General features: G+C 60.4%; 1 protein-coding gene across 1 annotated transcript; it reads right to left on the reverse strand.

Moving 5' to 3' along the window:
- Positions 1-2590: 2590 nt before the first annotated feature.
- On the reverse strand, positions 2591-16515 carry BESB_064700 (uncharacterized protein; the record flags this gene model as incomplete). Its single annotated transcript, XM_029364865.1, has 4 exons — positions 2591-5460; positions 5887-9012; positions 9264-14651; positions 15774-16515. The coding sequence occupies 4 exons, from the start codon at positions 16513-16515 to the stop codon at positions 2591-2593; spliced, it is 12126 nt and encodes a 4041-aa protein (XP_029218448.1).
- Between the last annotated feature and the right edge of the window lie 101 nt (positions 16516-16616).

Consider the following 16616-nt stretch of genomic DNA (forward strand, 5'->3'; position numbering starts at 1 on the left):
CATGCGTCAGAAGAACAGCACATGTCTTCGAAGCGAGTATTCTTCAGGTGGATCGTTGCAAAAGACCTGAGTGTGCTCTCTAATAGAATCTGCAGAGAACTGGAAACCCGGGGTCGTCATGCGTATCTGTATTCTCAGCGTCTTGCCCTGCGTTGTCTTCGGTGTGCATCGGCCGCTGGGCCGCGTACTCTGAGCCGCTCATCGACAGGAAATCGAGGACGGAGATCCCGCTCTCAGACGCCACCAAGCCGACTCTGAAGTGGGAATTCAGAACACTTTTCTGACTAGCTTCGCCAATCTCAATTCTCACTGTCTGCTATGCTGCAGCTGACTCCGTACGAAGCGCGTGCCCTGCGGAACGGAGGAGTCCACAAGGTCGTATCGCGTGCGTTTTATGAAAGCTCTCCTGGTATTCTCTTTACATCTTTCCGCGTTGCGCCGTTTGGAGACGCAGGAAGGAGAGTGGAGTCTGAAGCAGGGCGAACTCTGCGCCCAGTGTGCATCTCGTGGCGAGAGCGGCCCGGCGAATCGAAAACGAAAGCACTGCCACGCCGGAGCACGTGGCAGACACCTGGATTCACCCGCTCCCCAACGGAATCGAGAAAAGAGTTGGAAAGTCGTCCAGGACCATAAAGGTGTCCTGCTGCAGACTAGGGCGGCTCGTTTTCGGGGATGGTAGTGTACCGTCTTCGCAGCCGTCAAGTCTTGTTGCGCTTTCAGGCGAAAGCTCGGCTGGCAGCCATGAGTATTTCTCAAACGGTTTTCGCAGAGTTAACAAGGTGTAAGGGGGGTCAGCATCCGGAACACAGTTTCCTGTTGGCACCAGGTGCGTGCGGCAGCGGCAATCAGATCATGCCGTGAGCAAACTTGTCATCCTCCCTATGACGAAGGCTGAGCCGGTCTTCTGGAAACTACGCACAGCAAAGCATTCACCGAGCCCGTGAGAACGGCGTGCACGAAAGAGCTCTAGCTGAGGCGGAAATACTTTTCAGTCTGCGGGCTCACTGACATCTGTGTTGTTTTACTCGCGAGAAGCAGAGCAGCTACCGCAACGCCGTGCGTGGCCTTCTGCCGGCGCTGCACTGCGTTTGTAGCAACGCTGGGGTGCAAAAGACGGCGGACTGTGAGACACGTGGCTTCGAAAGCCTTCAAGGCGTGCCCTTTTACATGTTGAGTCACTCTAGCCTCCAAAATCGATATCACACGGATATAGCCAGATTCGGCCGGGCTGCCTCCCAACTAATCAGGTCCCTCAGCGGATACCGCCATGTCCTCTTCCAAGTATTTCACGCGTGTGTTTAAACTTCCACCCCAGATGTATTACCAGTTTTTATCTAGGCTACGCACTATTTTGCGGTCTGGGAGAGGGTCGGGCGTCCAACTTATCCAGAGGCCTCCTATGAACTTCCGTGAGTTGGCGCAGCACATCCATCAAGAAATAGTAGTCTCAGGGGGGCTCGCCTTCGATCTGTTCACGAGGCACTGCCACGGCAAAGATTTTTAGGTCGAAAGAGTGCTTTTCTGAATGAAATTCGCATCCATCCTAATATCCCACACAGTCAGAACTGGTGTGACAGATACAGTTGCCCTCTCGCGCGGAGCAAAACACGCGAGCAGCTGCCAACTCCTCCGCAAAGCTGCTTCCAGTTCGAAAAATCGCACGAGCTGATCTCTCGACCCTCCAATGTCAACGCTACACACAGAAAACTATGGCGCGCCTCCATGCGTGAAGCGCCAAGTTCGGTTTGCCGCCGTGTAGACGCACCTGCGGATATATGCGTGGCATCCACTCACTGGCAAACATTCGTATACATATATGTATAGACATATAGGCATGGTTGAGTATATCTATACATGTGTGCACAGATATTTGTGTAGTGGGACGCGTTAGGCTTTTCCTTGCGCCTGCAGGAGGGGGCGTAGCCGACCTCACGCTGTTGCGGTACTATCCCTGAGTTGGAACGGGCAGTTGCTGGTAAGGTACGCGAATAGAGATACCAGGGGATATTAGCTGCTCATGCTGCGACTGTGCTGGCAGGCTGTCGGTGTGAGTGAATATGGCTATTGGCTTTCTCAATTTGGTATGCCTGTATATTCAATAAGTAGAAATATGCCTACATATATGAGTGAACGGGCTCTATGTGAAGCCGCTTGTAAATAAAAGTCATTGGAAATACCTGAACCAATTCGATCAGTTTTTGCGTGCCACCTTCACCATTTGGTATTTTGATTGCAACTCCGCCAACCATGTTCAGACGAAAATCACTTCTCAAAAGCAAATAATACACAAATTATCTGTAAGGGTAGCTAAACCCCGGACATCAGCAGACAGCTGCGCACACGGTGTGTGACCGCCGCCGTCGCGTAGAACGCATAAGGCCGGCGACTGTGGCTTTACAGAGCTGCATAAGCTCTCTTTTCATGGTTGGTTTTCTAGACGTGCACACAGTAGAGAAATCAACGGTGATGCACAGATGATGGACTCTGATTCGTTTGTTCGCGGCCCGCGCATGCAGCAAAAGCTGCTCGGCCTCCGTTCACAAACGCCTCAGAGGAGAGATACCTGGAAGAGATCGCCGCGGCGGGGGCTTCATTGTCTCCCCAGAGGCGGATTCGCTAGTCGAGAAGAGAACAAGTCGCCGTCTCTCTCGACAGAGACGGAAGCCGAAGAGAAGCCTTCTCTGTCCTTCCTCTCTCGTCGCCTTCGCAGCTTGTCCCTTACGGACTGAATTGCCGAGGCGCCCGCAGTGGTCACCGTCGCGCCCGCGACTGCGGCCGCTTGCAGCAGCCTCTGGCGCTTTCGAGTGCGTTTTCGCGCCCCCTCATCGGGCTTCGCCTCTCGCCTCGCGTCACTCCGCCCTCCGCAACATCGCTCTCTCGGCTCGCCCGCGCACGCCTCGTTCTGCCGCTCGCGTTTAGGGTTTACTCCGGCGCTCATCTGACGCGCACCATCAGAGGTGCGGGGAGACCGACTGTGAGGCTCTCTGCAAGCATGCGCATGCCTGCGGAGATCCTTGCCGTCGCGGGGGGCTTCGCGTAGCCTCGAAAGTCCCTTTTCCGAGTCGTGGGAGAAGGCCGTGACCGCCGGAATTATCACCTCGTCGCTGCCTCTGCGGCGCACGTCGTGAGCGACTGTGACCTTCTCGGGTTCGGCTCGTCGCCTTAGCCCCCGTCTACGCGCCGAGTGACTCCTCCACGCCTCCTCCTGGGGGCCTCCGCGCGCCCGCCCTCTGCAGGGCGAGAGGAGAATCCCGCGTGGGGACGGCCGGCGCGCGGGCGAGCTGCCGTCACGCGGCGGGCGGGCATAAGGCAGATGCATTTCTAAGCTTCCTTTTCTCTCCTCTCCAACTGGCGGCGGCGAGCCCTGAGAGCAGGGCGAGGCGGCGCGCGACGCGCCAGACTGCGGCGGTGCGGCGTCGCAGGGTTTTCTCAGGCTCCTCATGCGCTGCACCGCCTTCCGCGAGAGACTCCTCACGCGTTCTTCTGTGGCAGCGGCCAGCCGGTCTGCTGCATCTTTGGCGCTTTGACTCAAGCGCCGCGTGCGACTCTCGAACGCGGCGCGACGCCCCCCCCTCACCGCGGCAGGCGAGCGACTCCAGTCGCCTTGTCTGCCTCCCGTAGGGCCGAGCCCTCTTCCCTTACCTGAACGGAGTGCCGCGGCGGCTTTGCGCGCTCGCGCCGCTTCCTCCCTGCGCCTGTCTTCCTCCTTCGCTAGCTGAAGCTGCGCCTGGCGTCGCTCCTCGCGGTCTCCCTCCTGCCGCTCGAAGAGGGACTTTCGCCGCTGCAGCTCTTCCAGGCGGACGCGGTGCGCCTCCCCGTGCGCCTTCAGCAGAAGCAGCTGCTTCTTCAGCTCCTCTTCCTTCTCCAGCGCGGCCTCGACCGCCAGCGCGGCCGCGCGGTTGACGCCCGACAGGACCCAGGGCGAAGCAGTGTCGCTCCCGCGCCCGCTCCTCACGAAACGGCCGCATCCCGGCGCACCCTCTCCGTTCGCCATGCCTTCGCACGCAGAGCGTGGGGAAGGAGGCGACGGCGAGCATGGCAAAGCGAAGAGATACTTGCTCGCGTCCTCCGGTTGAAGCAGAGAACTCGAGGACAGCGAGCGAGCAAGAACCTGCGACGCCTGAGAGCTTTGTGAAGTCGCGAGACCCGAAGCGAGAGCCTCCGCGGCTTCTTTTTCTGCGCCACCCGTAGCGAGCTCCAGGGAGGCGCGCTTCTTGGAGGCGGACTTTCGCGAGCAGAAGCGGCGAGTCGCGGCCTCTACGGACTCTTCCTCCGCCACCGGCTTCACGTGTCCCTGCTGCCTGAGGCTCCGCTCACTCGCGGAAGAACCGACTGCGGAGACGTTTTTCTCCTGCCGTCTCGACAACGGCCGCACAGCCCCCCGCCCTCCGGCGCCCGAGGCCGACCAGCCTCGCGCAGCGGACTCCAAGGAGCGGCAAGGAAGCGGCGAAAAAAAAGCGAGCGACTTGAAGGAAGAAGACGAGACTTGCGAGGCTTCGCCCTCGCCTTCTGCGGCTGTGTGAGCGAGCCAGTTACCACTGGGCTTGTGCTCGCTTTCCCGCGCTTCCCCGGCCTCGTGCCGTGAGGCTCCGCGGCTCTGCGACGAAGTCGCGAAGGCCTTCTTTCGCACGAGCTGCCTTGCGCTGGCGTCGCCTTTCCTTCGAGGAGGCGCATGCCGAGGGCTGCAGACCTGCACGCCGACGGAGAGCCGCGGGCGCCGCCCCCTGCGCGGGTGGCAGAGGTCGGAACACGAGGACAGTGAAGAGGAGAGCGAAGCGAATGAAGAACCAAGCGACGCAGAGCAAGGCAGGGAAGACGAGCGGGAGCTGCTGCGCCGTCTCCCTTCTTTCGCGCTCCCCGTCGAAGCGCGCGCCGCGGCTTTCGCCTCCTTTGCCTCGGACGAGGGGAGGAGACTCGAAGGCTGCGGCGGAAGAGTCGCAGCGCCCGCGCGAGACGCCGGCCTGTCAGCCCCGCCTCCGAGGGATATGCTCGGCGGCGCAGAAGCTGCGGGAGAAGGCGTCCTCAAGGATAAGGGGAAAACGGGCGACGGCGCAAGAGAGGACGCCTGGCCTGAAGATCCGCATTCGAGTGCCTCAGCACCTTGCGGCTTCGTCGCCTCGCGTGAGAGGCCGCGGAGGTCGCTGGTCGCGGGTTGCTGTGTCGCTTCCGAGGCTTGCTTCTCTTTCACCTCCTTGTGCGTCGAGCTCGCGCGTGTGACTTGTTTCGCCCTTCGCTCCGCATCCTCCCGCAGCAGTTGGAGACCAGCAAGCGGCGCAGGCGAGCGAGCGGGAAGGCGTGAAGAGAGCGAAGACGGACAAGAGCTGACAAGGGAGCCAAAGACCGAGCCGAGATCCGAGATCTCCTCCTCGCGCAGTTCGTCGGTCTGGACTCCCGCCGAGAGGCTCTTTCTCCTTTTTGGGTTCCCTTTTTTCGCAGCTGCGACAGCTGCGGGCTGCGGTGCTGCGGGATCAGAGAGAAAAGCAAGACCGACGAAAGCGCGATCGAAAAAGAGGAAGCAAGAAATACGGAACTGCCGCCGGCGCTCTCGACGAAGACCTCAAGCTCGACACAATTGAGAGGACAGACAATGAACAGCGCTGTGGATAAGCCAAGGCAGGCCCTTCGTTCGTTCGGCGTGAACTCATGCTGCCTCCGCGGCCCAGTCGCCTCTCTGCTTCTGCGAAACAGTAGTTTTAGGCCGAACAATGGAGTGACTCAACAGAAGCGAAGTAGCGTCCATCGCCCCCGCTGCCCGCTTCTCTTCTACGCTTCCACCCAGGCGAGCAGGCGCCTCGGGAGCCAAAATGAGAGCTGCCTCGGGCATGCGATAGGCAGTCTATCCTTCGGCGAAGCCCCCTTCGCGCTCGTCTCCCGCTCAGCGCCTACCTGCGGACTCAGCAAGGCAGTGCGGCGCCAGCAAGCACGTCGAGGAACTTCTCTCGCCTCCTTTGTTGCCGGGCGGATGCTGCCTAGCGGCTGCGGCAGCAGGGGTCCCGGATACATTCATCGCTGAAGCCTCGCAGCGAGGAGTTGCTTTGTCGCTGACGAAGAGGCTTCGGGTGAAGAACTCGGAGCACCTTTCCAGCCAGGCCTGAACCCCCTTGCTGCTTGTCTCTTCGGTCGGCTCTGATGCACCTCGTCCCTCGTTTGCGTCGCGGCGCTCACCACCCTCGTCGCGCTTCTCTCTCTCTGTTGCGTTGCTCTCGTTTTGACTCGCTTCAGGCCATGGGTTTCGCTCGTCCTGCAGCGTCTTGTCTGGGCACGCGAAAGTTGGGAGCGAGCTGAACGGCGCGCTCGTGAAGGCGAGATCTGCGAGGGCTGTCTCCAGTCTTTGGCCTCGACTCTCCGCAGAGAACGCGGCGGCTGCAGGTGTCGATATTCTTCTCTCGCTCGTCCCCAGACGGAGTTCGCGAGCGAAGTCTCGCAGGCTGTCTCTGTCGGGTGCGCCGCACGCTCTCCCGGCCCGCCTCTGAGACCTTTTCTCGGCGTCTCCGCGCCTCGCGGCGGCTTGACAGGAAGGCGCCTGCGACTGCGACCGCGCTTCGTGCAGCAGCTGTGAAGGAAGAAATTCCACGTCGAGCGCGTCGAAGCCAGGCGCGGCGCCTGCACCCCTGTCGCCCGGGTCGTCCGGAGGGTCTCGTAGCGAGGCGCCGGCGACGCGACAGGCCAGCGGAGACAAATCCGACCCCACACACAGAGACAGAGGAGACAGGCCGTCGTGCGCTCTCGCCCCGAAGCAGCCCTCCGCGGCCCAGTGCGCTGGGAGCTCCTCCAGGCAGCTGGGAAACGAGCGCGGCGATGACGCGGCCGCCGATGACCCCATGTGGCAAGTCAGGCCAGCGGCATCGGGACAGAAAGAAGGCAGATGAAAAGGCGGAGACGGTGGCGCCGGAGGAAGCGGGACGCGTGTACACGAAGGCGAGGCCGCCCCGGATGGAGCTGACGCCGAGAGCAGTGCGTAAGGGACAGGGGGACCAGGGGCGGCCGCGAGCCGAGAAGGCGCCGCGATGCCGCTCAGAAGGCTTCTGCTGTCCAACTGAGCCGGCGGCGAAGCGCGCCTCCCGCGCTTAGCTGCGCACAGGTCACGCGCACGCGAAACCTCACAGAGACCCCCTTCCCTGTCTGCTGCGGCAAAGGAGACCTCAGCCGCCTCTGCTCGCACAGCAGCCGAGACGACCCAAACGTCGAGTGCCGGGCCTTGGACAGGCGCGCAGCAGTCACCAACTGCCGCGAAGGCCCGAAAGGGGAGCGCGGAGCCGGTCGCGGGCGAGCGCGGAGACTGCGGGAGGTCTGAAGCCACGCAGACGGAGGCCGGAGGAAACGGCGCCGCCACGGGCACAGTCGTCGAAGAGGAGCCTAGCGGATGAAAAAACAAGGAGGGGGAAAGCGCCCCTTGAGGACGCCAGTTCGCAGAGGACGCGGCATGCGACGTCTCGTCCCTCCTGCGCAACAGAGCCTCGGACCGGCCACCGGCTTCGCTCAGCGCGGGGCTAGGGGGGGTTAACGAAGCAGCGGGAAAGGCGAGCTTAGCCGTCTGTGGTGGATTTGCAGCACTACAGCCACGCAGCGCTTCCTTTGGATCCGTCGCTTCCGAACAAGGCCAGGCAAGCAGAAAGTCCTCCGCGGCCTGCACTGTCGGTTGTGAATGGGCGCGAACGATTCCGCCGCCCACCACAAGGGCTTTCTGGCCGCCTCGGCGGCTTGCGGAGGCGTCCGAAAAGCGAGGCAGAAGCGGCGGCTCCGCTGCGAGCGAGGCGGCGAGGAGCGCCGCCTCCTCTTCATGGCACATCATCTCGCCCTCGGTGATCCAGAGCTCCAACAGCGCAGAGAGCCCCGCGGAGGAAGGAGCCGGAGCAGACGCGGGATTGACAGAAGGACGTGCAGCCGCTTCCGAGGAGAAAGACAGAGAGGCCGCAGGCGTGGCGCGCGAGGGCGGCGAGAGGCGATGGACAGGGGGTCCTGCTAATGCTTCAATCAGTTTCTGCGCTTCCTCGTATTCTCCTTCCTCCCAGAGATGGCTTGGGCTTTTCCTGATTTTTTCGTGATTTTTCGTTGCTTGTTCCTCGTCGCCGCGACGCTCGAACCGGCCTCGGAGGTCGCGCGGCGCCAGGCGCGAGGCAGCTCGCGCAGGCTTGGGTGTGCGCTGGAGGGAGGAAGACTTGAAAAGCAGAATCAGAGCCTGCATGTCTTCGTCGATAGTTTTCTCCTTCCGCCGTCTTCTGCGCTCGCAGAAACGCGAGGGTTCCTCCTCCGTTGAGCACCTCTCTTCGCCTTCCATCCCCGGATCGTCTCGAAATAGGGGCGTAGCAGTTCTCGTGGCTTCAAGAGGCGCAAGCGCGCCCGCAGGCGGCGCGATAAAAGTCAAGAGGCCAGCGGAAGAAAGAGGGGATGACGTTGAAGACGAGGATGGGCAGGACGGACCGAGAAGCAGGCCGAGAGGAGAGAAAGATGATGGAAAGTCGTCTGTTCGCTCGGCTTGATTCTGACCTCCTCTGGCTGTCGCTGGCCTGTTTATTCCGGTTCCCTCCTGTTGGTCCCTTTCTTCAGTTTTTCCTGTCCCATTTTTTCTGGGTCTTTGTTTCGTTGTTTTCTTTTCTTCCTCGTTCGCTCTCGCAGTTATGCGTGAAGAGCGACTCAGCGCCGCTCCCCCTTCCTCCCTGCAAAGAGCGGAGTCTGCTCGCGTCGTCTCTCGTTTGTCGTAAACTAGGTCTCTGAGTTCCCCGCGCGAGCCTCTATTGGAGTTGAACAATTCCTCATTTTCGTTTCTGTCCGCGCTCTGTTGGTTTCTGTGGGTCTGTCGGCTGCTGCCTTCTCGCCTCCGTCTCGTCTTCTGACACGTCCTAGCTGTCAGGATTTCTTCCTCATGTTTGCTTTCGCCTGAGGTTTCCAGCTCTTTGCTGCCTCTCTGTCTCGCTTTTTCCTCAGCATTCCCAGCTGCGCTTGTCGGCGCAACCGTGTCCCTTCTCGTCGTCCCTTCATCGACGCGTTTGCTCCTCTTCTTCTGCTCGTCTGCTGCGGCGAGAATCGAGGCCAGGAGATCCTGATAGTCTCCGTTTTTGAGGCTCGTTTCGCCTCCATCTCCCTCTGCAGGTCTCTTGGCTCTCGACACCTCCCTCTCTCTTCTTTCCGCGTGTTTCTCCGCCCGTGTGCGTTGCGCGTCGTCCCCCCCCGGTCTGCGTCTTTCGCCGGCTCTTTGCATGTAGCCGGCGCCAACGGGATTCCTCTACATACGCGGGAAGAATGGCTTTTCTCTACCTCCTCACGCTCTCCTTCCACCGCGAAGACCGGTGTCGGCTTGGGGCGCGCGGAGTCTCCTCCCTCGTCGCTTCCTCGGTTGAAAGAAAACCCCGAAAAAGAAAACGTGGAAACCGGCACAGACTGAGTGGCACCACGCGGGTCTTCTGCGGCAATCTTTGCTGGTGAAAAAGCAGCTCCCAAAGCTGAACGATTTCTTGCGTCGATAAGTGTTTCTTTCCTTTCTTCGTCGTCTTGATCCGCTGCCTTGATGCGCCTTCGTTCGTGCTCTGCTCGCGTCCTTGTTTGCCCTGCCTGTTTTTTTTCATCTCTCGTCGTCTCTCTCGCTGCAGTCTTGGTGTCTTCTGCGCGCGTCTTGGCTCCTTCGCATTCGCCTCCTCCTCGATTGCAGTCTTCGTCGTGTCCCTTCAGAGGGGTTGCGCCGGCTTCTCGCTGCTTCTGCTGATCACGAGCGCCAAGACTCCTCTCTCGTGCCTCGATTGTTTCCATTCTTCCTCCGCCGCTCTCTTCGTCAGCAATCACTTTGCCTGGGTGCCTGACATTCACGCTCCATGCTTTGTTTTCAGCAGGTGTGGCGCCTCTGGTTTCTCTCTGGCCTGCGTAGGTCGTATCTGCTCTTCCTTCTCCCTGTTTGCTCCGGTTCCTATTCACATCGTTATCAAAGCCGGTCACTTCGGCTGTGTCTCGCGAGTCGTGAAGCCTTCGGTTCCCCCTGTCTCCTGCGTCCCTCCCCTCCGAGTCGCCCTCGCGTCTCTCCGCTGCGATGTTGAAACCAAACTTGATTCCGTAGAGTTCCTCGCCTTCCCCGTCTCCGCGCTGATCTGTGGTCCTCTGTCTGGCCGTCTCTCTCTCTGCTTCGGTTTTGGCTTTCGCGTCTTCTGCCTCCTCTACCTCTCGGCTTCGATTCTGCGTCTTCTGCGGTTCCTGACGAGCTTCCGCGAGGCTCCGCGACGCCTCAGCCGCCGGCGCTTGCTGCGCTGCGTCTCTTGTTGAGTCGCCATTCTGTTGTTTGCTATGGCTCGCGCCTCGTCGCGCGTCGAGCCGTTCTTCTTTCGCTGCAGTGCGTCGTCGTTCGCTTCTGCGCCTCCGCACCGAGGTTGCCCGCTCCTCGCGCAGCAGCGCCCGCTGGATTCGAGCGAAAGAAGGTCGCCGCAGGCCAGGCCCGGCTCGCGACGCGAAAGCTGAGGAGGCGAATGGCTTTCTCGGTTGAATTCGCGCTCTCTTTGGGAGCCCGAACTCGCCGCGAGGCGAAAAGGAAGGCTGGCGTCCAGCCCCAGAGAGGCACGATTCGCCGTCCTCTGCTGAGGCTTCGGCGCAGCTCTCTTCAGCCTCGTTTCCTTTCTTTTCGTTGTGCCGCTCTTTTCCCCGGTCGTCCGCGCTCACCGCGCCTTCGCGCGAGAGTTGGGCGGCTCGCTCGCCTTCGAGTCCGTCGCTTTTCGCGCGTCGCGGCTCTGCAGACTCTCCGCGCTTCTCCGTATCCCCTTGCTCGGCCTTCAGTGCCCCGGTTGCCTCGTCATGTCTCACGCGTTCTTCTCGCGCGGATCCTCGCTCGTCCTCCTCGCCTGTGCCTCGCTCGACTTCTGTCACTGCTGCATGCGTTTCCTCCTCTTTTGCGTCCGCGTTCGCGAGGTTTTCTTCTCTTCCTCTCCGCTCTCTTTTGCTAACTTCCTGCGCAGGATGAGCCTCGCTTTCTCTTTCTTTGGCTTCGTTTTTCTTTAGTTCAGTCTGCGTGTTCCTCCCCTCCGCCTCCGGCGCAGCTGCGGCGACTCGCGAGGGGCGAGAGCAACTCGCACGAGGCGCCTCTGGGGCAGAGAATGGAGGCGGAGTTGAAGTGCACGACGCGCCCGAGGGGGCGGGAAAAGGGGATTCTGGAAGGTGGCGCAAAACTGTTGCAGAAGAGACTCGCCGAGAAGAACGACAGAGGTGCGAAGACCGCGGATGCCTCGCGACTGAGCCAGGAGAAGAAGAAGACGGAGGCGGACTGCGCGGCGCCGCATCCGAGGCCTGACAGCCCTCCTCCGCCTGGAACCTTTCCACATCGACAATTGAGACACAAATAGAGCGGGGCAGAGACGCGCTTTTGCAGGCCGCGGAAAGCGAAGGGGTTTCGGACGACGGCGAAGCCTCAGGAAAAGTTGGGGGGCGAGGACGTGGTTCGATTTCCGCGCTCATCTCGCAGCCATTGTCACTTGCCGCGCGACTCTCCGCGCGGCCGTCGCTGTAGTTCGGCTGAGTCTCTTCGCGGTTCATGTCGGGAGTTGCTCGACAGCCTCTCTCTTGTGGCGCGCAGCTGCCTTTCCCGCTGTTGTCGTGTTGCGTCTCGTCTCGGGGTTTCCAGTTCCTCTGAGTGCAAGCAGAGTGGATTTCGTTGTTGCAGGCTTCGCGGCATTCGCCCTTCTCTCGAGGTGTCTCTGGGCGTGGATCAGCGCGGCGTCTCGCCGCGTGTCTATCATCAGAGGAGCGGATTTTCTCTGCGGCGCGGTGTTTTGGCGCTTTTCCGCCTATGCCTTCCCTCGTCGAGCCCCCGGTCTGCGAGAGCTCAGGGTCTACACTTTGTCCGCGTTGACTTTTCTCCTCGCGAGTCTCTTTCGTCTCCTCGGTGGCGTGGGCAGCCCACAGGGTTTGAGCGGGAGGTATAGAGCAGCTCCGCTCAGAGGCGTTTTCTTTGTCTTTCTCCTTGTTCAGGCGAACCCCTTCGCAGGGTGCGTTCTCACTCCCTTCCTCTTCAACCGGAGGTCTGGCGTCTGCCGCCTCAGCCGCACTCGCTCCCTTGGTGTTGCTTTTTACCTTCTGCATTCGCCCTTCTCGCGTCGAGATGGTGTTCGCACCTGCCTCCCCCGCTGCAGCCTCGGCGTCTGGGGACGCGAGGCCGCTGTCGAGAGTCATTCCTTCCTGAACTTTGCTTCGTTGTCCGCGAACTGCTTGATCGCCATTAGGCGTGGCAGGCTGTCTTCCTTCTGCGCGGTTTTCTTCTCCTCTGTCTATCCTGCGGCCTGCAGCGCTTTCGCCTGGACCCCCGCCTCCGCTTCCTTCGTGGATCTCTGTCTCAGCGTTGCTGTTCGTTACCACGCGCATCGCTCTTTTTTTGGCCTCCTTTGAAGTGCGCCTTTCTTCTCTGGGTGTTGCGTCTGTCTCTTCGCTTTGTCGTTTCTCGTCTTGTGTGGCGGCTTCGTGGCTGTCTCTCTCTCCCTGTCTAACTTCCCGCCCAGGAGCTTTCTCACGAGGTTCAGCGGAGTGTGCGGCAGCCCCTTCGCGCTCTTCCTCTGGCTCTAGGGCAGTTGTCTCTCTGCTTTTCTCTTCTTCCATCTGGAAGGATGCGCCTTCCAACTCAGCCTGCGTCTGATTTACAGCTTCCTGGGCTCCGCCTGTCGAGGCGAGTTTTTTCCAGCCCTCGAGTTGCTCTCGAGTCGATTCGCTGCGGCAGTCTTCGGTCTCTAGCCCTCTTCGCTCGCCGCTTGCGCCTGATTGAAAGACGGCCGGCGCTCGCGCTTTGCGCACCTCGTCTGTCTTCGCGCTTTCTCGCTTTTTCTCGCGGTTTTTCACCGCTTCTGCTTCCGTGCCCTCGCCGTCGCCGGCTGGGGTCGGCAGGGGGTCTGCTGCCACGCTGCGAAGCGGCGCCGAAGAGGCCGATGAGGCAGAGCGCAGACACGACGAAAACGACTCCTGCGCCGCCTCCGCATCAAAGGCCCTCAAGCGGCGAGGGTTCGACGCGCCTGCCGGGGGAGGGGAACGCGAGGAGGCGCTTGCCACGCGCGAACGAGACTCGGGTGAAGCGAATCCGCTCTCTTCAGAGGAACGCCGATGCAACATACCGGCGCAAAGGCCAGGCGAAGAAGGCGAAGACGCAGAAGGGCCTGCAGACTCCGCTCCTGAGGCAGAAGATGCGGACGAAGCCGGCGGCGCAGGAGCCATGGCGAGCGAGGAAGCTGAGGGAGTTGAGGGGGGAGAACGAGAGAGAGAGAAAGACGAGCCCTCACTTGATGCGCCGCATCCCCTGCCGCTTGTCGTCTTCCCACACGTTTCCGTGGCGCGAGGCTCTCTCCCAGCAGCGGCACTTTCTCGCTGTTCGCTTTCCTTCTGTGGAGTTTGCATCTTCTCTTCTCCGCCGTCGCCTTCCCTCTGCCCTGCGCCAGACTCGTCGATGCTGAGAGAAGATAGATTCCGCTGCGAAAGAGGCAACGCCGGATGTTGGGAAGGAGACGTGTCTGCGTCCGTGAGGCCTTCTGTCTCGATTGGGTTTCTCCCCTGATCCCTGTTGAGGTGCTCTTCTGCTGGTGTGTCATCGCGCTGGAGGGGCTCCTCGCTTCCATACTTATCTCTTGTTTTCTCGTTTTCGTGCGTCAGCCTCTCTCGGATCCCGCTGAGGACAAGAGAAAGATTTGTATTCTCTTCGTGAGCGTGTCGCCTCTTCTTCTCTTTGTGCGTCTGTCGCTCTTTCTCCTCTCCGTGAGCATGTATCACTTTCTTCTCTTTGTGCTTCTGAAGCTCTCCCTGCGCTCCAATCGTCTCGCTTCTGTCTGTCTGACCGGGTGGGTTGTGTTTGCCATTTTGGATTTCCTCTTTGTCTCTCTTGGCGAGAATCTGAGTTAGAGCACCGTGAGCTTTCTTCTCCCCCTCATCTCTTTCCAGCGTCTGATCTGAGGCAAGTGTCTCCTCTGTGTGCGACCTCTTGTCACCTTCACTCCGAGTCTCTTCTTCTTTTTTCGGCTGCCTTTGAGTCGCTTTTCCCTGCTTCGTCTCCGAGTGTGTTTTTCTTCCGGCTGTCTTTGAGGCGCTGCTTCCTGCTTCGCCTTCGGCTCTGCGCTCGGCTTTCTCCTCCGCGTCTTCAGAGGCGAGGTGCTGTCTCTGTTCCAGCCGTGCTTCGTTTTCGCCTCTCTCTCCTTGCGGCATTGCCTCCTCGCGCGCTTCTTTGGAGAGTGTGTGCTGCGCGTCTCCTCTTTGCGCTGGTGGCTCGCTGGCATTCACCTCCCCATCGAGCTGCTCATCTTCATTATGGACCGGTTCGCTCTGCGTCCTTTCTTCCCTTCCCTCCGGCCCCGCTTGGCAGACTGGAGGATTGCTTGTTTCGTTGTGTCTCTCGTTTCTCGCCTCGTTTTGACTGCGTGCTTCAGCGGCTCTCTCAGGACTCTTCTCTTCGCGCGCTGGTTCGCTTTCTTCACATGACGAGCCGCGATTCCTCTCAAGCGTTCCTGTCGCCTCTTCCGCCTTCTCGGTCTGTAAGGAGGAATGTGGAGTTTCGGCTTGAGATTCATGTGAGGCTGTTCGTGCTTTTTTCGAAGGATGATCTTCTTCCCCTGCTCGTTTCGTCTCATCTCCTTCCGCCGTCGCGTCCTCCTCGTGCGCGTCCGGGTTCCCTCCTTCGAGTCTCTGCTTCTCAAGGTCTCGCCTCTGGCACCCTGAGTGCGGCATGCGACAGCAAAAATCTCGCCGAAGAGACGCGTGCATCGACGGAGCACTAGAGAAACTTCTCTCGCCTCTCAACTACGGGGAGGCCTCTGTATGGTGGCACACTTTTTACACGACTATTTATTTGAATACGAGTCTGTCTGTCCTTCGGTTCCACTGCGTTCACGCGTGTGTCTGCCAACGAACAGAGGGAACCAGACTTGCCCTGGGGCGTGGCCTACTCAAGTGAAGTTTTCGAGACTTGTAGATGAACCTTTGGATGCGAGCGGAGCCAGAAAAGACGAGCAGCTAGTCTATCACGCGAAGCGCTGCAACCAAGGAAGTGTCAACATGCATATCGCGAAGGGTCGTAGCCAAGCCCGCCCCTGAAGCAGGCGAGGAGCTACGTCATAATATCAGAGAGACCGCAGAAAGCCAAACATCTCTGGAGTCCCCTCTAGGCCTCGTCGTACGAAAGAAAGACAAAAAAAGAGGGAAATTTCTGTCGTGATTCGGATGACCAGTCCCACCAACTATCGCCCTTGGCGACTGTGTGAACTCAAAATGAGTGCTGTCTTTCTTTCTCCGTCAGCGACGCGTGGAACTTCCATCTACAAAGAAAATCGCCTCCGGCCTCTAAGCCTGTCCCTATGTCCACGTATATGCGTATCCATGTATTATTTTGTGTTCACAGAAATTTACCCCTCGAGGCCTCTGCGAGCCGACTAGCTTCGTGGCTGTTGAGTGCTTCATTCCCGCGCGTTAAAAACCGCGAGGATCCTATCTCTATCTTTGTCTCGCTAGGCTCTCCATGGGGGCGTATGCGAGAAGGCAGCAGAAGGCGCCAGGCGCCGGGGCAAGCATGCAGGCGCGGACTGTGGAGGAAGACGCCTTCCGGAGGGCGTGCGTTGACTGCTGTGTCTGCGTGCTGTTGCCAGTTTTCAAAAGAACGAACTCGACATGTACATACGTGTGAAGACAGAAGTGCATGTTCACACAAGCAGGCTGACACGCGAGGCTCGTGTCATCTGCTGGGCGTGAGACATGGCAAAAAAGAATTCGGTGCTGTGTCGAGACGCAAACAGAGCGAATGGGGAGCCCAGGCGGTGCAGTGGGGGGCAGGGCAGCTTTACCTCGCCTGAGCTCCTCAGCCTCTTCCGCCGCGATTTCGGTTGACAGGTTGCCTTCTCTCTCTTCTCGTGCCTCTTCGCGTGGCTCCCTTGCTGGCTCGCGGTATGCCGCGCAGTCTCCTCTCACGGCGTCATCCCCTTGCGGCGCGTCCGCGTCCTTCCCTTCACACGCGAAGGCGACCCGCGCCTGCGCGGCTTCTCTCACCGCCCCATTCGCTGCTTCTTGGGGATCATCGCCTCCTCCGCTTTCGGCGTCCTCGCCACTTTCTCGGGCTTCGCGCCCCCTCGCAGGAGGCGGCTTCTCACAGGCGAAGTCGGGAAAGGACTCCATTGGCGCTTCCTTCTCGTCAGTCGCACGACAGTTGTCATCCCCGCTGTAGTACGCCTTCACGCCGCGCGGCTCGCTGCAGGCCGGAGACAGCGGCAACCGCGAGGGAGCGACGCCGAGGGAGCCTGGCGAGTGCGCGTCTGCCTCGCCAGCTTCCGCGCCGAAAGCGCCGCCGGTGTCTCTTTCCGCCGCCTCTTGCGCCCGCGGAGACGCGGCAGACGGCAGACTCGCAATTCGGGGCGTCGCGACCTCGCCCTCCAGAGTCTCTGTCTCGCGCGGCGGCCGGTTTGCCTCCTCTGCGCAAGAAAGACAGCCCGATGGGCGCCGCTCTCTCTCTGGGGCTGTCAGGCCAAGATGCCCGTCCGCGAGTCTCTCCGCCCTCGCGGCGGTCGCGCCGCTGGTCGCCTCGGCAGACATCCTTGGAAGGTCAGTCAGGAACGAGAAAAGACAGAGAAGAGCGAAAACAGGGAGGGAGAAGCGAAGACGTATGCGACAGCAGCGTCCTATCTCTCTCTCCG

Source organism: Besnoitia besnoiti, chromosome VI, assembly GCF_002563875.1.
Source record: "Besnoitia besnoiti strain Bb-Ger1 chromosome VI, whole genome shotgun sequence".
NCBI classification, from domain to species: domain Eukaryota; phylum Apicomplexa; class Conoidasida; order Eucoccidiorida; family Sarcocystidae; genus Besnoitia; species Besnoitia besnoiti.